We start from the raw sequence: 23,679 nt of genomic DNA, 5'->3' as shown, positions 1-23,679 counted from the left end.
CCACGGATGGCTCCCTGGAAGGGTGGGGAGCGCACACCGAAAATCTGCACGCGAGGGGCCTTTGGCTGCCGACGGAGAAGTCCCTCCATATCAACGTCCTGGAACTCCGTGCAGTGTTTTGGGCCCTCAGGTCCTTTCTTCCGTCCCTCAAGGCCAAGGTGGTGAGGATCTTCACCGACAACACCACCACCATGTTCTACATCAGGAAGCAGGGCGGTACCAGATCCCCAGCCCTGTCCAAGGAGGCTCAGGATCTGTGGCATTGGGCCGTTGCCTAAGGGATGTTTCTGGTGCTGTTTCATCTGGCAGGGATAAAAAACACCATCGCCGACTCGCTCAGCAGAGAGCTGCGCTTGTGCCACAAGTGGGAACTACGACAGGATCTAGTGGACTGCCTCTTCCGACGGTGGGGCACACCCCAGATCGATCTGTTCGTGACGGCGACGAACTCCAAGTGCCGGAGGTTCGCCAGCAGGTTTCCCAAGCCGAGGATCATGGGCGATGCTTTCTCGTTCCCCTGGGCGGGCCTGTTCCTATATGCGTTACCGCCATTGCCGCTGCTGATCCGGCTCATCAACCAGCTCAAGAGGTCACGGTGCAGGATGATCCTCGTCGCACCTGCGTGGCTGAGGCAGATATGGTTCCAGGACCTTCTGGACTCGTCAGCGTCCCCGTCAATCAAGCTGCCAGTGGACGCGGATCTTCTCTCCAGGGAAGGAGGCGCCATCCTCCATCACGACCCGAAGTCGCTGAACTTGCAGGCCCGGCTCCTGCAGCGTTAGAGTTTGGAGGTTACGACATACCGGCCGACTGCAGAGAGGTTCTTGCAAAGACTAGGGCGTCCTCGACTCTTAAATGCTACGGACACAAATGGAAGAGGTTCTCTGTCTGGTGCCACGCACAGAAGATTAACCCTCTACGGATTACGGCTCCTCAAGTACTGCCGTACCTGCTGACGCTGGCCAAGGCTGGACTGGCGCACGCTTCCATCAAGATTCATCTTGCTGCGATCTCCCGATACACCAGAACCACGGGACGGACGTCTTTGTGGTCTCATCGTCTGGTGAAGGAATTCATGAAGGGACTGTTCAGATCGTTCCCGCCGGTGAAGGCCCCGGCCCCGGCGTGGGAGCTCAACGTGGTGCTGACCAAGCTCATGGGACCTCCGTTCGAGCCTCTGCACTCAGCTCCGTTGAAGTTCTTGTCGTGGAAAACAGCGTTTCTTGTGGCCATCACCTCCGCACGACGGGTGGGAGAGATCCAGGCCCTTTCCTGCAAGCCCCCGTACTTGACTTTTCACGACACGAGGGTAGTGCTCAGGACGCACCCCTCCTTCATGCCCAAGGTGGCGTCGGACTTCCACCTCAACGAACCCTTGGTGTTGCCTGTTTTCTTCCCGTCGCCTTCGTCGCCGGCTGAAAGGACTTTGCACTCGCTGGATGTGGCTAGAGCGCTGAAGTTCTACATGGACCGCACGAAGAGTTTTCGAAGACGTCACAACTTTTTGTGAACTTTGGACCTGTCAATCAGGGGAAGGCTCTCTCGAAGGCTTCCATTTCCAGATGGCTCTCCGGCTGTATCATGTACTGTCATCGGTTGGCAAACCGACCGCTGCCTGGCCGTCCGAGAGCCCATTCCACCAGAGCAATCGCAGCTACCACGGCGTTCCTATCTGGTGTGCCCTTGCTGGACATCTTCAGGGCTGCTACGTGGAGGTCGACGCACACCTTCACGAAATTCTACTGTGTCGATCAGGATTCCAGGGTCGGCCAAGCAGTGCTGCGCAACCTGTTCGCTTAAGGTGAGCCTGGTGTGGAGGTAAGAATTGCTTAATGTTGAGTTTTGGATGTAATGCTTAATGTTGAGCCTTTGCCACCTCCCGTGGTTGTGCATGTGTGTACTGCTATGTATTCTTTTATTCATGAGCATGTGAATCCATGCCAGACCCCATGCTGGAGAAGGAACAAGTAACTTACCTGTAACTGTTGTTCTCCAGCATGGGTCTGGCATGGATTCACATGCAAACCCTCCCGCCTACCCCTCTGCGGCTCTTCACTTGGTCATACTGCCACTTCACGTGCTACCAAATCTGAAGATGGCTGCCAGAGGCGGGGCTTAGGGAGATGGCAGTCATTGGCTGTGGTCAGTATGACGCAGAGATCAGTGATTGGTTACTACTACGAAAGACAGATCAGAAACGAAACTGATACTGATTTTTTCTTTTCCGAGGATTCCCAGCCTGACGACGGGGAATATTCATGAGCATGTGAACCATGCCAGACCCATGCTGGAGAACAACAGTTACAGGTAACTTGTTCCTTTACTGAACCACAATGGGAAGGGATCCTGGGATACCACAAGAAAGTGTCCCGGAACGCGAGATTGCAAATCATACAACTGTTGGTGACGCATAGGGTATATATGACGCCGCAACAGATCTCGCAGTTTCCGGCCGCAAAGGAGCAGCGCTGCCCCAGGTGCAAAGTGACAGGGGCAGGGATGCTACATATGTCCTGTGCATGCCCTGTAGTGGGGGCACACTGGCGGGAGGCGGCAAATACACTACAAACAGGGAGGGTGGAATTGGATGCCATTTCCCCGGGAGTTTGCCTGTTGGGCTGCTTTTCACGCCCGAAGGGCCAGAAACATGTGACCAAACTGAAGGATCTAGCGTGTATCCTGGCCAAACGCACCAAAAGGCCTGAGAATAGAAGAATGGTGGAAGGACCTGCGCAGGTGGGGAACAGCTAAATCAGCGGCATGGAAAAGGGAGGTGGGGCAGGACCAGGTGGAGGGCACAATGGAGATCAAAGGTTGGGATACCTTGCTGCAAACCCTGTTCACTGAAGGAGCTATACAGGACACGGAGGAAAATTGTAATTAATGAACATGTAAGAGCTCCTAACTGTTTGATACATGCAGCGTCTATGTGACTGATGGGTAACAGGCAGGACCGGAGGGTGGGAGCATTAAGGGAGTAGGAGGGATCGGACTAGGGAATGTTAACAAGTTATAGTCAAGCCTGGATACAAAATAAATGACATTCGATATGGGTATGTGTTGGAATGACGCATGAATGTATACTCAAAAATAAATAAATTAAATTTTAAAAAAAAGAGGGTGAGATAGATGTCCCAGTACCCCATAGCATTGGTAGTAGCTTGAACATCCCTAGTCCTAGATTCTATAGGGTTATACATGAGAGTGCTAGGGAGTTCCTATATGAAGCGGGCGTATCAATCCTCAAACAAATAGTCCTTACCTGGAAGGCCCTAATACAGTCTTCCATCCGAATCAGATGGACCATTTGCTTGCTATCGATCCACCCTCGCTTTAAAGGGAACGTCTCCCTCCTTGGGTGAAGTGATGTCACTACATGATTAGTCAGACCTGTCACTCCTTATTTGCTGTTGGCAGGAGCGCTAGCAGTTTGGCTTTTCCTTGTGTTGTGTAGAACAGCGACCTCCAAATGTTTTATGGCAAATTCCATTTACTCAACCCTTAAGTTGGCCAGCTCACTAGCACCTTCCAGGACACCCTGGAGGTTGAGCCTACCATCTTGCAGGATCTGTCATCGGAGCCTGGCGAGTTAGCATTGTTAACTTAACTAGGCCATTAAGTTTATCAGTCAACACACATTATCTGTATGCTTGCGCAACTGTGCATGTTTCCCTTCTCTCCAACATCTTTTGTCGGACTTGGTCAATCCAGAATCTCCCATAGTGTGAGTTAACCTTCGTTCTGAAATGGGGAATGAGGACTTTTGTTGCAGTATTGCAGGTGTCATCCTTAGTTTACATGGTCTTAAATATTTTGTACCCCCTGACCAACATAGTACAGCATGAGCGATGCTTTGTGTCTTCATCTGATTTTTCGATTGCCTTCAAATGCACTTTGACACATTTCATGTATGTCTAATTGGGCCTTAGTGATGATTAAAGCCTCATCTACCTAAAATGCCACAATTGGTGTGAATGAGGTCACCTGACGCTGCAAAGAAAGATCCAGAGTGACCACTGTGAGACCACTGGGCTGTGGTTGTTATGACTAGCCATGATGTCTCTTTATCACCATTTGTAATACGTTACTACCAGGTTCAGAGTCCGATTAACACTCAGAACTATCCGATGAACTCGCTTTCTGTCTCAACTTAGTTTTAGAGGCTGAGTCCCTGCGTGATCAGGGACTCATGCAGAAAGGGGCGACTGTCTCCGGACGCCACCCTGGCCAGTCATAAACACACAGATCAGGGAAACAGCCAGAGCCAACCTCCTGTCAGGAAAAACCCTGAAGGGTGAAAAAACCTGATCGATGCGTGTAGGTGGCAATGCTGTAGAATAGGCGTTACGGAAGATGTAAGAATTCCAAAGCAGCAGGGCGACAACAGAAAACAAGGAAGTCCAGTAGAATAGACAGCAAGGGATTAAGAGCAAGGAGGAAGGAACAATAGTAAGAACAAGCAACACAGGGGGAACAGAACAAAGCCGTGAGGGCAGAGACAGCAGGGAACAAAGTACGAGAAGGGCAGGGAGAAGCACTGAGCTAAGATTACCTTAGTGTTGAGACGCTAAGATCCCAATACGGAAGCTTTGATATTTAATGTGGCAATGTAACCACGCTGCGAAGCAACAGCAGAAGCCTCTGAATATACGGAGAACGTGGGCGCCATCTTGGCAAGGTGTCTCAAAGTGGTAAAATTATACGAATGTCTCCATCTGGCCTAAATAGATCTGTGCCTAAGTGGTCGAATCATGGCAGTTACTAAACTTTGTTGGTGCTCAACTGTATAAAGAGGCTTAGGCTACGTACAAATGTGAGCCAGTGAGCCTGCATTATGAATCCCTCAGCCTTCCTCTGTATGCGTGTAACTCAGACAAACCACACGAGCGTGGGAGTTGGTTTATCTTTATTATTTCTCTGACGCAATCCTCATCAAACCTGCGTCTCTGTGCACGTTGTGATGAATCCAATGGAGTCATCGCTAATTCCTCCCATGTGGCCAGGGGATGGCAGCCACTACCTGATCCTGACACCGGGGGAAGCTATATGAAGGAGCTTCACATGGGAGAAGACCACCTCTGAGGAGATGCCAAGGCTTCATTGGATGAGACATGGTATTCCCCATTTTCAAATGAAAATGACCCCTTTGTACCAAGTAAACTTATGGCCTATTGCCATACCTCTACACTACATCCCCTGTTAGGGAAACTAGAGAAACCCTTTCCCAAAGCTCTGTAGATCAGACTTGTATACCTGGTCAAAAACATAGAAATTCCAAGAAAACCTTTTCCAGTTCTAATTATCCATCATATAGAACTGGTTTATATGTTGGAAATGTTGAAAATGACTTCAAGTAATCTGTGTCACTGCAATAATGGACTACTTTTCCCCTACAATTACAGAGTACCGGAACGAGGAGGAGGGAAAGAGCCATATAGAATGAAAGAAGCACTAAGCTCAATAAGTGTGCTAGTTGTTTTCAAAGTACACCTGCAAACGGGTGATTTATAGACCAGAGATCAAGTCATGAGAGAGATGGCTGCTGCGGTTGCTTGGAAAAAGGTGTGGCTCTCATCCGTAACACTTGTGAGGCCCGGACACGTGAACTGGAGTGTCCAGGCCAAGCGGCTTATCAGAAGGGGACAAGAGAAATGCTGCAGGTCGTACCACAGATACGCCAGCAGGCAGAGAAAAGCTCCTGGGCATACAGCAACCACGGAAAGGCAACATTTTATGTACTGAGAACAGGAACGAGACCGGCGTGCTGAGGCAAGCCTGCGGGAGACAACGAAAGAGAAGCGAAAGCAGTCCACAGGCGAGAGCAAGCGGTGCACATTTGCCACTTGGGCACGACCAGGGACGGGAATGCTAACAAGAGCCAGTGAGTCAGCCCAAACACTGTGGGGAACGTGCAGAGTTTCAGCGACAGCACCAGATTCGGACTGTCCTTATTAAATAATTAAAACCAAAGAAGGAGAGGAAATACAGAATCTGAACAAGAAACAAGAAAGCATGTTACACATAAGACCCCTAACAAGATATGATTGTATAGAATATATATATGTGGGGAAACCGAAGCAAATGATGTATCAAGGAGATTTAATATATCAAAGAAGGTATACACCATTGTGGAAATAAAAAAGGAACATTGCATATGAATAAGAAGTCCTGGCAGGCGAGTAAACCAGGGAGCGACCAGTGTGTGTGTAAATACAAAGTCCTGGCAGGAGAGTACAACAGGCAATTGCAAATCTACAAAAAGAAATCTAGAACTGTGTTCATAAGACAAAAGGAATTTGATGAAAGAAAGCTAAACAACTTTGTAAATAACATTACTGTTGTGGACCAGAAAGACACAAAGAACTGTTGAACCAAGCATTATTTGTGTTGAGGAGAAATCCAGGGGGAAGAGAATTACCCTCTGAAACCAAGGTTTTTTCACACTTGGAGAACTTTTATAATGGAGCTGTTTATCCTTCCTTTTTCAAACATTTTTGCAATCACTAAAGGTTAAAGACATTTCCTGTTTTGCCTTATAGTTTAGATTATAGGGTGAGGGTCAGAATAGAACTTTGGATACAAGGATGGTTTTGATTTTGACATCCTGACTCAGACAGATCCATAGAGCAGGGTCAGAGAGTCCTTTTCCTAACCCTTTTGTTTTCAATAAAAGTCTTTAACCAAAAACATGACAAACTTGTGTCCAACTCTCATTCCTGACCTGACGCAACGAGCAAGACATTGGGGGTCATTCTGAGGTTGGAGGTAATGGAAAAACGATGCCAGTAAAGGATTACCGGCATCGCATACTGCTCCGGGCAATTCCGACCTAAGTCACCGCTATTAGCGGTACTGTAAATAACGGTGCCTCTAATAGCGGCATAGGCGCGGGCACGTGGGCCATCATACCGGCAATAGCGGCATGCCGTTAAAGGGAGTAAATCACAAGTCAGGCGGACAAGCAAATACTGGCATCATAAAGGCGCAATATAGTGGATACCGGCATGCCGTAAATAACAGCATTGAGAACCAACCGTAAAATGCTATGTGCAGTGTTCCCAACTGCCACAGGTGCACACTATCAGCACAGGTGGAGGCAATGAAGTCTGGGCCAGTACAAAAGGAGCACACCCATACACCACACCCCTTCCCACACCAAGATGATTCCAGTAGTAGTAGCAATACTGGAGCTGGAGGACATGCTTGCATTGCAACACCAGCAAGAACAACAGCAACAGCAGGCACCACAGAGGAGATGCAGCAGGAGAAGGAGGGTGAGACAGGCCCAGCATGCCCCACCAGTGCAGCCAGCGTAACCACGCAGGCAGCCCCTAATACCTCGCATCAGAGCTGCTCCTTTCAACTTAACCCCTGAGCAGATCCACACCCTGTACCGTCTTGACCGGGACACCATCACCATCGTGGACATGATACACGATGACATAGTCGGCCTCATTGAAATACGCACCACCATTCCCCCTCTACTGGAGGTAGTGTCTGTGCTGCACTTCCTTGCCACAGGCACCTACCAGCGCACAATGGGGCACATGCATGGCATATCACAACCCTTATTTTCTCTCATTCTGAATCAAGTGCTGGATGCCCTCCTCAAGCACACAAGGGACTACACATCCCTACCACAGACTCCCCAGGAGATTTCTGAAACAAAAGTTGGCTTCCATGCACTGACAGGCATGCCAAATTGTATAGGTGCCCCCGACTGCACCCACGTGGAGTTGGTGGTCCCGCATGCCATGGAGGTGGTGTACCGCAAGCAATACCACTCCATCAATGTGCAGATGGTATGCGACGCCAGCAAGATCATCACACATTGTTGTGCCGATATCCCGGATCAACTCATGACTCAATGGTCCCGCTGAACTCCACGCTACCATGCTTCTCGGAGCGACATGCTGGACGACGTGCCTGGCTGCTTGGTAAGTTGCATGACAGGCACATGGCAGTGAAATGGGAGAGATGCACACTCCACCCTGGTGTCAATGTTTATGTGACAGCACGATGTGCACATCAGTAAACACTGTGCCCCAAAGCATCCCAAACAGAACATGACACCCAAATCGCATAGGAATGAAGTAAGGTCGACACCTATCACAACATGACTAACAGTAAACCACCCCACATCCCACAACACGTGCACCATTCATCAGCAGACATCACCCTCCGTAACACCATCCAGCAACATGCAGTGAATATGCACTATGTTGCTGTCTCCAGCAAATCACCACACAGGACAAGCATCCATGGGAGAGCATTGGACTGAACCACCAAGAGAATCCACTGTCAGTCACATGCTGCCACAACCACAGGAATGCTGCATGTCACCATGGAACAAATCAGTGCTGAATGCCTAATATTGCAGAGCCTACTGCCAACGCTTCCAGTCAGAAAATCACACAGAACACAACACATCACTAAATTGACACAAACACAGTTGTATGCGTACACAATGCATGCGCTACAAGACGGCAGAGCACACCGTGTATCATCCTGAAGATGCAACCCACACCATTATTCCATGGCACAGGACATATAGAGGGCCTAAAAATGGCATGCATACAACCAGGGACATGTGCATGTAACCAACGATAATCTGCCGGCATGTGTGACTAGTACAGCTGTCCATCATCAATCGACTGACATATACCTTTTTTTGCCTCCCATGCAGGTGACAGTGGCTATCCCTTGATGCTGTGGCTTTTCATCCCTGTCCGAAACCCACAGAACAGGCACAAGGAGGACTACAATCGATCCCACACCCGTACCCGTGTGGTGATTGAGCAGACCTTTGGCTTGTTGAAGGCATGGTTTCGCTGCCATAGCCCATCGGGTGGGGCACTCCTACAGGCATGAGAAGGTGGCCAAGATCATCATGGCATGTCTCATGCTGCACAACATGTGTATCCGAGGCAACGTACCCCTGCCCCCTGACATTGAACTGCAACCACCTGGTGATGATGAAGGGGATGAAGAAGTGGTGGCGATGCACAGGAGGGACGTGCTGTGTGTCAGTCAGTGATTGCACAATATTTCTGACACACATGGCTGCAGAGGGTGACATGATAGTTGGATAGAGGGTACTGGGTGTGGGGGTACATGTACATGTTCACTATGCACTGTATTTGAATAAATGACACATGCGCAATGATAAATGTCCACTCAAGTCTTTCTTTTAACACAACGGGTGTATTGAAATTTACAATGAAAATGAAAGTGCACTAACCCTACACCACCCTTACCACCGCCCTCTCCCCAACAACTCCCCCACACACCATCACCCCCCTCCGCCTCTCCCCACAACTCTCCCACACATGTCCCAACAAGTGTCTAATGCCTTCATCAGGCTGGCCAGTCTACTTTTTGGCACTCCCTGGACCTGGTGGCAGCATGTCCGGCTGGCGCAGGGTGCGTAACGACCTGCGGAGTGGGCTGGTCTGTGTAGAGCTGGAGGACGATGGTGTGGATGCCTGCTCCATCTGGGGTGCATGCCGGACGTTCTGCCTCCATAGCATCAGCGATGCGGCTGAGGACCTGCCGCAGGGCGGATACCTCCTCACACAGTCGGCTTGTATTGTCTGCAAAGATCTTGCCCAGAGAGGCAGTGTTTTCACGCCACTCCTGCCTTGCCTGGGCATTGTCATTCACAAATTGACTCACAAGGGCAGTCAGCTCCTCATGACGCTGCGGCCCCGTCGGTACACCTGTGGAGGTGGAGGGTGCTTGGGTGTCATGTTGGACTTCGATGGGCTCCACTATGGGACTCATGGCCCCTTGGTTATAATCCCCCCCCAGACTGCTCCGGGATGGTGGCGTGGTCAGACTCCAAAGATGTGATCTGGGGGATGGTGATGGACTTGGTGTGCGGGGCTGTTCTGAGGAGTCGTCCTCCACAGGCACCCACACCTCTTCCTGCGCCTCCGCCTGAGTCAGGGGTGCTGTGGCTGCCACCTCCCCGACTGAGCTGGACTCTGCTAAGTGTGGAGCATCAGTTGTGTCCTGTGGCAGTGGGACAGGGGTTGCGGCTTCCATCTCGACTGCCCTTGGCGGCACCAGTGTTGTGGCATCTGTAGGTGGTTTCCTTGTTGGTGCATGGCGGGCCTTGGGTTAGGCCTTTGAGGTGGAAGGCCTGTTGGCCTCATCCCGGGCCCTCTTCCAGGTGTTGTTGGCTGTGGGGGTGAGTCCCGCGCCTCACTGTCATGGTCTGAGCCTGTGGGGGTCGAAGAGAGGGACGGCATGAGTGATGGTTTGATAAGCATCATGCATACATTTGTATAAATGCTCATCTACACGTTAGAGGGTAATAGACAGTTGAGTTTGGATGATCACGTTGCTTGCTACATGGGTGGGTAATTCAGGGATCTGTCAGTGGTCACTCATGTTGGGGTAGACATATGGTATGTGACATGCATATTTCTTGGGGCCTGCATGCAGTGTGACTCATGCCATTGACATCTTAGTGTGGTTTGTGTACAGTATGGCATTGCCTTGCTGCAGGCATCTGCATGTGTCTGTGCTGCGTACAACAACTTTGCTGGGAATGTGTGTGTATTGGGCCATGGCTTGCCTCTTTAGACAGACATAGTGGTGGACTATCATCACACTCTGCATTACAGTGTTTTCTTAGGACACGCCCCTCCGTCCGCCGATGACGTGGAGCCACACTCCATGTCTGCAACACCTTCTATTGACGCCATGCTCATCAGGATAGCACATATGTCCTCCCATCGGGACATCTTTATGGGGGAGCTTGCTCCTCTGCCAGTTGACATTGCCTGGCTCCTGTTGGCCGAGAGTATGTTGCAGACTCGCAGCCGCAAGTCGTCCCACCACTTCCTGCAGTCCTTGATAGTGCGGGGGGTGTTACCGACCGCGCTTACTTTTTGCGCCACAAGTGCCCAGATTTCCTTCTTGCATATTATGGCCTCCCTCTTCATGCTCTGGGCAAACACGACATCTGCATTTTGTTCTAGGGTCTCCGTGAGCATGGTCAGCTCATCTTCATTAAAGCACTCCTTGCGCTGGCGGGAGGCGCCCTTCTTCACAGCCTTGGGCATTGTGGTGTTCTAGTGTTTAGGATCTAACACACAGCAGTATCCAGCAGGTCCTGGCTGCTGTGGATGGCAATGGATTGTGTTTTTAAAGATAACCGCCATGCTCTTTCCCGTTCCTGTGCGATGACGCTACTTCCGGTTCCGCTTATTTACGGTGACCGCTGATAGCGGTCACCGCTAATGCCGTCTTGATTCATGCCGGTAGTGCAATCTACGCTTTAGTTGATTGCGCCAAGGCCCTTTTTCGGGGCTTTAGCGGCATGCCGGTAATGTCGTTACCGGCATGGCGACAAGCTCGGGCCCGCAAGGTCGTAATGGCCCTCTATTAGTGGGCTCTTACCTACATGGACACGTTATTTGCTCCATGCCGGTAAAGACAGTTACTTACCTCCAACCTCGAATGACCCCCATTGACAGCATCGCAAAAATGGTGCTGATCCAGGGGGTTTGTAAGGCATCACCAAAGTGTGCACTTGAGTGTGTGATTAAGCTCTGCGTGCATTGCTCTCCTTCATTGACGCAATTGTGTCTGTAGATTTCTAGCTCTTTCCTGATTTCAACAATTTCTCGATTCATTTTTATATCAATCTCAATTAGTAGGTGTTTTTTTCATATGCTGTACATCAGTGGTAAAAGTGTCAAGTGGAAAGCTACCAGCTAGTCATAAAGTCACGTTCCCCATCAGTTCTCCACATCATACAACACACCATTTTGTACTCACTACGGGTCAATAATGACTTGCTAATGCTAGTTGCGAGTGCCGATTTTGAGACCTGACACGATGGAATAAACCTTGGCATGAAGTTAGCAGATAGCCAGGATTAATGAACATGGGAGGGATTCAGAGATGGAAAGGTGCTATTTAGGTTTTTTCCAAATATGAGTGGGTCATCTTGGACTGTCCGATGGGAGAACATTTCATAATCTGGATCCCAGGGCTTTGCATGCATCTCCTTCAACGGTCTTCCACTAAGAGGTGGGTTTAACCAGCAAAACCTGGCTAGTGTTTCTTAAAATTATTCCCTGCCTCCATAAGTGGATACTGGTCAGCATCTAGAATCTGAAATGTGCTGTCTTTCGTTGCATTGCACCTTTAGTTTGCCTCTTCTCAATGTTTCGGATGAATTGTGCGGCTTTCTTCAATATTCTCCTGTTCAAAGAGGCTACAATCAAAACGTCTGCTTTACTGCTGCATCACAGTTTTGGAATATTTTGACGTTTTTGTTTTTCGTTGCTATTGCTTCATAGGCAATTAGAGACATATTTATTTTTCAAATATTGGTTACATTAATGTTTTCTGTTGAGGCACAATATTTGGTATATGTTTCCTGTAGAGGGTTATTTGGTATTAGTCCAGGTATTGTATTGTAATCTGGTCATTGCACTCTGTATTTGCATTATTCATAATCAACTTCGTATTAGTCTGGAGAGATATTTTGCAGTAAATATATGAATCACAAAACAATCTGATTTTCATTTGTTTCAAACATGACTGAAAATGTTTAAACTTTACATTTTACAGTAAATTCCTAGATATTTAGTGTTATTTTTGGCTACTGTAGGAAATCTAATAATTCTTCAATTTGGTGAGCATTCTAATCTTGTCCACTCTTGTGCTAATGATTCTTTCTCTATGTTTCCATAGGTAGAAGATGAAATCCAGACACTTTCCCAGGTGTTGGCCGCCAAGGAAAAACATCTTGCAGAAATTAAAAGAAAACTGGGAGTCACCGCACTGACTGAGCTGAAGCAAAATATTTCCAAAGGCTTTCAGGATGTTGCTTCTACTAATGTGTATGTTCACAAAAAAATGACACTATCTGCATATTACCACAAAATGTTTCCTATTTACAGTTCTTGAAAGTGGATGTTTTGCTCAAATTAATGTTTTTTTTTGTAATTTGGTCTGACAAGTGATCACATTTAGTGTCCTAAATTAGGTACAGTTTGCAGTGATCTTCCGAAACAGTATGTTGGCAACACCAAGATAATTCACCCAAAGAAACTGTCCTCTGCAGTAGGTTCCTTGTAGTTTAATTGGCCTTTCCAACCCTAAGAAGATGTAACCTTTACTCACACCTTCCATATGTATGACATATTCAAGACAACTTGATATTCCTTTTGGTAAAGTAGATAATAACAGTTTTGAAAGACAATGGGCCTCATTATTAGTCCGATGGTAGCACGCCGTTGCTACCGGTGGGTTGTCGCCAGACTCGTAACACCGTTTCTGCTGCTTGAGATCCCGGTATGTCCCGGCGGCTCAGGGTATCTGGCAGCAGAAAGTGTAAATCCCCATTCCTCATTCCCATGGAGTCAATAGGACTTAATGGGAATGTGGACTCGGAAGCATCGGCACCGTTAGTATTGGTGCTGGTGCTTCTGTGACAACTGTGCATACCAGGGCCGTTGCGTCTGACAGGTCAGACCTGCCACACGCAACAGCGCCAACACAGTAGTCTGCCGGTCTTGAAAGGGTGCCGGTATGTTGCTACCAGCACCATTATTTCCGGACCGGCAGACTTGTAATGAAGCCCAATGGAATGAATGAAGGCTGCCATGCTTCACTTTCCTGAGACCATTCATACTCCCTTCACGTTTTACCAGCATAGTGGTCGCTGAAGTAAAGATGAATAGACTGTCCTTGTCCTTCTTTGCATCTGTCTGTTAAGCGCACTGTTACCTTTCTACTCTGCAAACAAAATAAAATGTATGCTAGGTTATTAATCTTGTTACTCGAACCCACTAAAAGCTTTGCAACACTGAGATACTTTTGGTGTTAGTGGAGTGGGGTTGCAGAAAACCTGCACCAATTACACAAAAAAAATCCACAGAACCTACCTCCGTTGGCAACCAGCTTCCTTCTGCCAGAGCTAGAAGCAGAGAGCATAGAGCATTTGTACAAGTAGTCACAGTTAAACTATGAGTGGTAGCATAGGTCATGCTTTTGTTTACTGCAAGAGCTTGTTGCAGCAGAAGACGCTTTGATTCCATCCCATACCTTTAGTATAGTTATTACAGCTTTTCAGCACAAGATGACATCCTGTAACAGGTGTTACCGAGCCACAACCCAGTTATGTGCCTTGGGGTTTTGAGCCTTTGGGAGTGGTTGTTGCTGAAAGGTTAGACCCTCTGAACCTGTTAACCCAAACCACAATTGACTCTCCGGTCCAGAGTCTATATCTTTCAATATGGTATCCCAAGTTAGTGCTACACAACCCAGCTTCCCTCCTGCATCTCCTTGGACTTAACCCCATGTGCATCCCAATCCTTGACTCTCCCCCCAACCCCCATACCATGTGCATCCCAATCCAAGAACCTCCCACAGTACATACTCAAAGCGGAAGAGATGCAATGCCCTGCACCAAATGGTGAGCACGTTGACTGTGAAAGGCACCTTGAAAAGGACTTTCTTTTTCTACATCTTTGTTCAAACGTGTGTAATGTAGAAAGGGCAAAAGGACAACTAGAGCTTGGTGTCTTCAATCAGCATGGAACACCCTTCAAAGTATTGCAGTACTGCACTGGCAAACATTGGAATGTTGAAAAAAGCCAGCAGCACTTTTTGTAACAGCTGTTACCACCCGCTTCAGCCTGATCCCTGGCAATGGCCTTGTCAACATTCCATTTTGATGCTTGCAGCAAAATAAAGAATTTCTTCCCCTCTTCCCCTCTGGATGCTGATAAAAAGGCAATGAGCCTCATTACGAGTTTGGAGGTAGCCATGCTTTTAATAAGGACTTGGCTACCTCCAAACCCGGGTCCGGGTTCCCTGAATGGGGAAATACCGGGCCATTCCGACCTTGGAGGGCCCGGTATTTCCCCATTCAAGGAACCTGGACCCGGTCCATCCCATTCCCATTCCCATTGAGCCCCCATGGGGAGCATGCTAACAGCGGGCCCGTTGTTAGAATGCTGGACAGCTCTCGGGACCCGCTAAGTACCTAAGGACGTCTGGTAAAACCAGGCGTCCTTAGCGGGTCCTGCGAGTGGACCTCGTAATGAGGTGGTATCGGGTTAATGGCGCCACCAGCCCTACCGTCGCCGTTAACCCCCTACTGCCAGGGTCGTAATGAGGGCCAATGTGTATTCCGATTAGTCTTGTTCTCAAAATGGATGCCGTCTTCTGTTTTGTGTTGAATTTTCTGCAGTTGAATACATTTGATTGGGAGCAAAAGATTTACATGAGTAAACTGAAGTTGATTGTTCGGTTTCATCAAGGAAAGTCAATAACAGAGATCTGGGATATTCTTTTAACCATGTTTATATTGCAGTCATCACAAATGGCTACGTTACGAATTTGGAAATCAGGCACAGGCGGGAGAACCTCTGAATTCGGGACCTGGAAGAATCTGCTGAAGGGCCCGACTTGAGGGCATGGGTCCTCAACTTCTTTAAAGAGATCTTCCTTGGGGGGGGGGGGGGCATGGCCAGCGAGGACACACAGTGACGTGCCCTGGGTGAGCTCGGTGTTCCACTGCCCGTTATCCTCTGCCCTCCCATCATCCAGGGCCAGCCAGAGCTTTTGGACGCCTTGGTGGGTCCCCAAAAATGTGGAGTGCCTAAGGATGCAGTGGTGATGCTGGCAGATGCAGGATTGAGCTGCCGGAGACATTCGAAGTCTGAGCGCCAGGCAATATGGCGGCTGGGGCCGTCCAAAGCGTATCCCAGAGCAACAAAGGACTGGTGAGCGCCCATGCATTGGGCAGCCACCAGGAGTGATCGCCAGGTGGCGAGGCCATCAGCCGCAGTGGCATAGACGACGGGGCTCCTCTGACTGCCCAGCAATGATTTCTGCATCCGCGGGAGAGAAGGGACCTTTGTGACCCCTGTCAGAGGTTCGGCAGGCGGTCTTGATGGCAGGAATCCATACGAGCGAGGCGGGAGACTGCTGCAGGGCTCGGAGACCCCATCAGCCAGTACCCAGCAGGTGAGAGGAGCTCCTCCTCCGGCCAGGCTCCAGTGGCCCATATCCATTATTCTGAGATGATTGTGCCTGTTTTGACCCTCGCTATCGGTTCATTATACAGCAACTTGAATTACGTGGGTCCAATACCGAACCTCTCTAGTGCCGCTAATAGCCAAGGCCATCAGACTGAGTCAAACACCTTGACTGCATCGAGTGACGCCACTGCCAACTGTTAAGTATCTCCTTGGGTACAATCCATTATTTGGTTTAATCTTCTCAGGTTATTTGTAATATTTCTGTGCAGGCCATGCATAAGCTTGGCGATGGTCGGCTTAAGCCTGTTTGCCATTAAAGCTGAAAGAATCTTCCCATCTTGATTCAATAGTGAAAGGGGCCTATATGAGCCACAGTCCGTAACCGGCTTGTTTGGTTTAAGAAGGAGAACAATTATCGACTCTCTCAAAGACCCGGGCAGCCTGCCCGTGTTCAACGCTTTGTTCAGCATTGCTAGAAGTGGAGCTCGGGCATCCACCATATATTCTTTATAGAATTCACTGGGAAGCCCATCCGCTCCTGGGACTTTGCCCATCGGTAGATCCTTTATCACATACTCTAGTTCTTCTATGGTGATGGGGCTTTCTAGCCTGTCTTTCTCATCCTTGTTTAGCCTGGGCAAACTAATCTCTGATAATACTTCTTCTACCTCTGACATGTTACACTCTTGAGGTTTCCTCATACAGCTGCTTGTAATAATCATAAAAACATTTATTCACCCCGTCCTGCGTCTCGCACAATACACCGTCCCTTCCCACAATCACACTAATTCTCTCTCGTTTACTCTCATTTCTATCCAGTAAGTCTAGCAGGCGCCTGGGCGTGTCCCCTTCTCCATGCTGTCTCTCCACATATTTCCTGTAGCTGTGTTGCTTAGTCTTTTCAAGTGTTCTCGACATTCTTGCTGCAGGGGGGACACCTCCTTAGCCTTCTTTAGGGACCTATCTCCTGCTTGCTCTATGGCTTCTAGTCTGTCTTCTGCTTTTTGTAGATCCAGTGTAATGACATCTTGCAACCCTTTCGATTTTGCAATAGCCGCCCCTCTCGCCACTAATTTAAATGCCTCCCACAGTGTACCTGCAGATTCCACACTGCCTGTATTGTGCTCGAAATATTCCTTCACCTCAGGTGTTCCCGAAACCCTGCATCTTTAAGTGCCTCAACCCTCAGTCTCTCCATGTCGGGATCCTAGCTAGGGGTTGGGGGTGGGGAGGAACTGCCACATAACCAACAGAAGGGGCATGGTCTGAGAGGACTCTTGCTTTACATTCAGCCCTTATGAACTCTCCCAGTGCTTCTTCTCCTGCAAACACATAATCTAACCTCTGTAGAGGTTCTTGGGAGCCGTATAATGAGGGTATATTCTGCCCTGCGGGCACATTGTCCGCCATAGATCAGCCAACTGGAATGCGTGTAATAGTTTGTTTAGAGCTTTTGCTGAAGGGGCTGGATAAGTGAATTTGCCATTCAATCTATCCATTGTCGGGTCCAAGTACAGTTAAAATCACCCCCCCATATCAACACACTTTCACTGTACAAGCCTATCTTGGGGTATAGGGATCTAAAATAGGTTGCTGTGTCGTGATTTGGAGCATACATATTAATAACACATATTTACCTGTTTTCCACCATTCCCTGTAATACTATCATTCTACCATCTGTGTCCAGGAAGGTCTGAAGGACCTTGAATGGGACTGTCAGTGCCATCTATATTAAGACCCCTCTGGCATATGCTGAATATGTTGAGCCCAGGGTCACTCCCCCCACTTCCGTGCCAAGGTATCTTGCCTTTCCTTAGTAAGATGAGTTTCTTACAGGAGAGCTATATCTATTTTCTTGCATCTCAGATATGCCATTACCCTATTTCTCTTAATGTAGCTGTTCAGGCCTGTGACATTCCAGGTTGCTATTTTAAGTTCCCCCATCCTATCTAATGGTCCTCGCTCTCATTCTCCACCCATTGCATTCCCTAGTCCACCCTTGTGCGTATCTGTAGGCCAATTCCCCTCTAACCTACCCAACTGCCGTCCCGGCCCCTTTCCCAACAATTGCCCAACTCCATATTATGTGCTCAGGCATCTCCGCGTCTCACCCCTATCTAAGGTACTAGTACCAGAGTTCGGGGTGCAGCAGGAGGATAGGTAACTGCTAGTATCCTAACTAATCTAATCTAGTATGGGGGTATAGACTGATTCTTCCTCGTGCAGTCCTCGTGAGGCCCGACACCAGTGGTTCCTGCTTGCTAAACATTCCTGTAACAACATTTACGACTTTCCATTTTACAAACGTGCTCAATAATGTCTTATGGACGTGTATCCACATAATTACACATTGGTTAGGCTTTACCCTCCCGTTTGTCAATTTTACCTCTCGGCTGTTCATCCGCCTCGTCCATCAAGTTCGCTTCATCCATCCATCCATTTACTCGCCTCTTCTGGAGTCTCAAAGAAGATAGCTCGGCTTTTGTATAGGACTTTCAATTTGGCTGGGTACAGCAGCATGTACTTAATGTTCGCATCCCGCAATCTCTTCTTCACTGCTGTATAGTTCATCCTCTGCTTTTGCATCAGAAGTGTATAGTCTGGGTATGCCATGATGTTAGCCGACACTCTTCTGATCATGCCGCCCTTGCGAAAATGTTTCCAGGATTTGCTCTCTATCTTTATAGTTGAGTATCCGGGTGGCAGCCTTCTTGTCAGAGCTCTCTGTGCTTGCTCCACCATGAAGCCCTGCGTGAGGACCCCCGGGCCTATTTCCTGCAGCAGCATAGTCTCAATGAAGACCATTGGGATTGCGCGCTCCTCTCCTTCCGGGAGCCCAATAATTCGCACATTATTCCTCCTGGCTCATCCCTCTGCTTCCTCCGTTCTGTTTTCCAGGTTCGGTATTTGTTGTTGCAACACAAACTTCCTTAACACTGAGTCTGGGACTCACACCCATGAAGGAACACAAAAAGCCCTGGGAGGAATATAGACTTGGCAGTGTGCAAGTCTGGTACCTGCACCAAAGTAATAAAGTTGTGATACCCTGGCAGGAAAGTAAACTAGGGAACAGAAGAGAAGTGAGCTGAAATTGTGGAACAGTGATAATCAATACAAAACCCATACCCCTATTAAGGATCTGTAACAAAGTTACAATAACCTGGTAGGAGAGTACACCAAGGGTAGGAAGAGGAATGAGGAAGCTCAGGGTTTAAAAACCCATCCTTGAAATTGAGAAACTGTGATAAGCAATGGAAAAGAGAAGAACCATACTAAGGATAACTGATATCCAGAGATTGAAAGAAAATAACTGTGTGCTTAAAGGAGACTCAAGGGAAGAGTCTTCTCCCAAATACTTTACAAGTATTGTGCCACAGACCCTTAACACTGTTCATATCAGTATCAATGATTTCACTTCCTTTAGTGAGGCCCTTAACAATGTTTGTATCAGTATCAATTATTTTAATTCCTTTAATTCGGCTCTCTCGCGCTGTTAATGGTATGCAGTTTTTGCCCTGAAGCGCCCCGGTAAACTATTCGCTCTCCCTGGACTTAACGGTCTTCACTGGTGGCTTCAGCATTCCTCACGTGCAACTGTCTTCCTTGCTCTCGGCCCATTGACTGGGACTGTGTACTGTTAGGTGCTTGGTTCCCACTTTGCCTTCCTCTTCATTTGGCAGCTCCAGCTTCCCACGACAAGGATGCGCCAAACTTCTCTCTGCTTTGTGTCTCTGCACGCCGTTCTCGTCACAAATGTAATTTTGCCAGCAGGTGAATGCCTCAGGTAAAAACTTTGCTGGCGTCATTCACCTTTTTTTTAAATATAGGTGGGCACTGCTTACCGCTGCCTGCCTTTCTTTCCTTCCACCACCATATTTACTCGCACCCTTTACATGCTTTGGGTGAAAAACTGGCAGGCTGAATTTTAGCGGTGACATTCACCCACCAGCAAATTCACATACTATTGAGAATAGTCTCGAGCATACAGTGATGTGATAATTCATAGTGCAACCTGAAAGAATCACTTAAAAACTCAGAATTGTTTGTTTCAACCTTGAGATGATGGTCTCACAACCAATCCTGCTAAGTGAACTCTCAGTCAGATACATGGAAAATAATTTTGGGAGTTGTGTAATCTACCCTAAAATAAACAAAGTTCAGGGCATCCAAGATGGCCACTATCATAGAAAAAGAAACCTTCCTGGTCCTTATTTGGGCTGATAAGATTCTACCAGAGGTTTATTCCACACATCTCCATCCATTCCTATCTTTCAGCGGATCTAAAAGCACACCTAACAGGGTGAGGTGGAGTTAGCCTGCAGTGAGTGCTTTCCAGGATCCAACAAGGGCACTGTCATCCTCGAGTCTCAGTTAAGCTTTTTAACCAAATCTTATGCATACAAATAGGAGGGTGTAGGGTACAGTTAGGGGCAGTTGTCTCGCAAACGAGGGATGGAGCAGAGAAGCCCATTTTTTCATCAGGTGGAAATAGTTTTTATGGGAAACCCACTATTCCACCATGATGTAGGAGTGGTTGGCAATCAAGTTGGCTGTCAAGGCTCTCCCACACTAATCACTTCACCCTTGTGACTGATTATTCCACATTGGTCTGGTTGTCCCATAACAAAGCCAAAACTATGAAGGTATTGAGATGGTTAATATCCTTACAACCATTACATGTTTCAGTCGGCTACTCGAGTGGAAAGCACCACCAAAATCCTGAGCCTTTACTCTCTTCCATACCCCATTTTAGTCCAAATAGAAGATGTCCAAGTTTCTCTCCTGGAAAATCTGTGAAGCAGGAGTATTTTACACTGTGTTTTATCACTGGAGGCAACCCACCACACCACAAGGCTAGAAGAGTTTGACACAAGTCCCGCATGGAGGATTGAATGTAACCGATGTCCAGCACAATCTGACACTGACGCCATGAGCAGCAAGGATGTGATCACGTACACACCAAAACGGGTGGATAAGTTGAAACGTGGAAGTGGTTTGACAGCAAGAGGAAGTAGGAGAACAGAGCCACTGGAGCACTTGAGGTTCCCACTCTAAACTCGCATTGGTGGACGCTCGCCGCCAAACTTGGGGAAACCAATTGGAAAGGTCAGAGTATGTAGGGTAGGCCAACTACTGTAGGGCCAATGAGTAGGAAGAGACCGGGAAAAGAAGGGGAAGAAACATAGAAGCACAGACAGGCCAGACTGAGGGCAGGGAGGTCCAGGAACAGAAAGTTAGGATTTGAATGGGTGCGTGGAGGAGCTTAGGAAGGTGGATGTACAAATTATTCCTGATGGCCAGAACTGGAAGCAAAGGTTCCTGGAGCACAATAAGACCATAACTGAAGTGAACTCCATTGAAATGCTAGGACATTCCATCAAAGTGCTACTTATTGAAGGGGACTAAAAGGAGATTTGTTGCATGTTAAGAGTTGAAGTATAAGCTCCTAAATTTAAGTGAGACATAGGGTCTCATTACTAGTTAGCCAATAAAAAATAAAAAATACTGGCATGCCGGTGCTACCGTGTCCATGTAGTACTGCTGCCGGAATCTACGGCAGATTCCGAGTCAGCGTGCACGCGCATTCTGGCATGCCGGAAACGGTAGCACTGGCATGCCTGTAGCGGCCCCAAAACCCCCTATATCGGCATCCTTGCTGACACAGACTCTGACTCCGGCACAGGAAATAACGTCATCGCCCCAGAACAGGAAATGCACCGGCGGCCATTATAAAAACACAATCCATTGCAAGCCTCAGTCCACAGGAGTGCTACTCAAAATCTCAGCAGCTACCAACACAGAGAGACATGTCTGCAAGGCAACATGTAGTCTGTCGCCGCAAGCCGAGGTTAAGTGAACCTGAACTGAACATTCTGGCTGACACCCTTGTGGAGCACGCAGATGGAGTATTTTGCACAGATATGCGGCGCCAAGTGCAAATAGGTAAGAAGGCTATATGGGAGGATGTTGCCCGTAAAGCGGTGGGGACAACACCCCGGACTGTGCGAGACTGCAAGAAGAGGTGGGCTGACATACGTGTCCATGTTCGCGAACTCCTTGTCACCTTGATGTACAGCGTCGCAAGGCCTGGCCACAGGAGGGGGAGCACCATCCCCTGTCAAACTGCAGGTGTGCGAGGAGACGTGCTGCACCGTCCTGCACATGGAGGCCATAGAGGGATTTGGAGATGCGGAGGTGGAAGGTACGACATCCGATGATGCCAGTGAGTCTCTGTAACCCCAAAGTCACATGACACAACTTGTAGGCCCAATGCAAATGGCTAGGTCAATATGTCAAGTTTATGGAACCTGATCCCTGCTGCCATTCCGCACACCGACAACCTTGTTTCAAACATGTACAATGTATTTGGCTGCAACTCAAAAACTAACACCACTGACACATCCCACATGCCCCCTGTATTGGCCACACAAGTAGCATCTGTATGCACACAGACACCCATCATCATGACAATGGCCAACTGCTGTCATCACCGTCGTGCCACCACATGCCAAAGCCTAGTCATGACAAGATACACACATCAATGACACCTGTCACACACTTGTCACACCCACCATGCCCCTTCACGCTGAATCACCATTGACGCAGCAACAGCCATAGGCAGCAGTCACAAGTGAAACACATCCGTCTCACAATCAAGCTTAACATGTCACACAGCTCATGTGGCATGCCCATAACACCCAAACCGCTAAACACCAGTACTCCAGGCAACAGACACTGCGCACTCCATTGCCGCAGCACAAACATGCACCCACACTGCATCCCCCACACATTAATGTGTGCACCATGCCATGTCCCCACCATGTCCATGACAAAGCACATGACTCAGAATGTACTAGCATTGTTGTCTGTCTGATGGATCCACACCCATTACTGATGCCCTGCCTCACTGTTCCCCACAGGCACATCATCTGACTGCGAAAGGGAACATGGAACCACATCCAGGAGCACTGGGGCACGCCCCCCACCCCCGCAAGAAATTCACCACCTCGAGCCAGGATCCAAGCACATCCGCCACCAGACCGGAGCGTGCCACAACACCTTTGGCCCAGCCCCCCACCAAACAGCTGGGAAGCAGCTGCTGCCAAGCAGCCCCGCCACCCCCAATTACCTGCAGCCCGCTGTCATGATCTCTGCTTCCAAAAGATCAGGACTTGCCCGACTCCCTTGGAAGCAGACCCATAACCCCGGTTCCGAGTGCCAGCCAGTCCCAATAGGGACCTTTTGGACCCTGTCCTGGCGCCAGTGGCACCAGGCTCATAAAGATGCCCAGTCCCAGCGCTGGAAGCGCCGGGCTCATAATGCTTGGGTGGACTTACCTGCAGCAGACCATGCTGCTTACTTACCTGCCAGTTGAACCCCTGATCCTCTTCTGTTTGGGACTACTTTTCCTGTTGGGTGGGGCAGGAGCCACTCCCTAGGTTCAGAACACTGGAACTCTTCTGGAAAGCAGGAACTCTTTTCTTAGGCGTGGCTGTGGAAGGAGACACCTAAGCACTACAGGAGGCTATTTAAACCACACCCGATGGATGAATCTTGCTTTGCGTGATTCTGCATTCTCTGCAGCAGAACGCTCATCGTGTCTTCTGCTTCTGATCCTGGGCCTAAGGGAACAAAGGCTTACCATCCTGGAATCCAGTCTTCAGCA

General features: G+C 48.6%; 1 protein-coding gene across 2 annotated transcripts in view; it reads left to right on the top strand.

Annotated features, from left to right (window-relative positions):
* TPD52 (tumor protein D52) overlaps positions 1 to 23,679 on the top strand; it is a 472,585-nt gene that overhangs the window by 124,026 nt on the left and 324,880 nt on the right. For both annotated transcript variants that reach the window (XM_069621248.1, XM_069621249.1), the window contains exon 3: positions 12,715 to 12,863. In XM_069621248.1, the coding sequence (XP_069477349.1) occupies positions 12,715 to 12,863 (149 nt within the window). The remainder of the gene's footprint in view (positions 1 to 12,714; positions 12,864 to 23,679) is intronic.

The sequence above is a fragment of the Ambystoma mexicanum genome, chromosome 5q (genome assembly GCF_040938575.1).
Source record: "Ambystoma mexicanum isolate Mex_15411 chromosome 5q, UKY_AmexF1_1, whole genome shotgun sequence".
In the NCBI taxonomy this organism is placed as follows: Eukaryota; Metazoa; Chordata; class Amphibia; order Caudata; family Ambystomatidae; genus Ambystoma; species Ambystoma mexicanum.
This window is presented reverse-complemented; position numbering and strand designations above follow the sequence as displayed.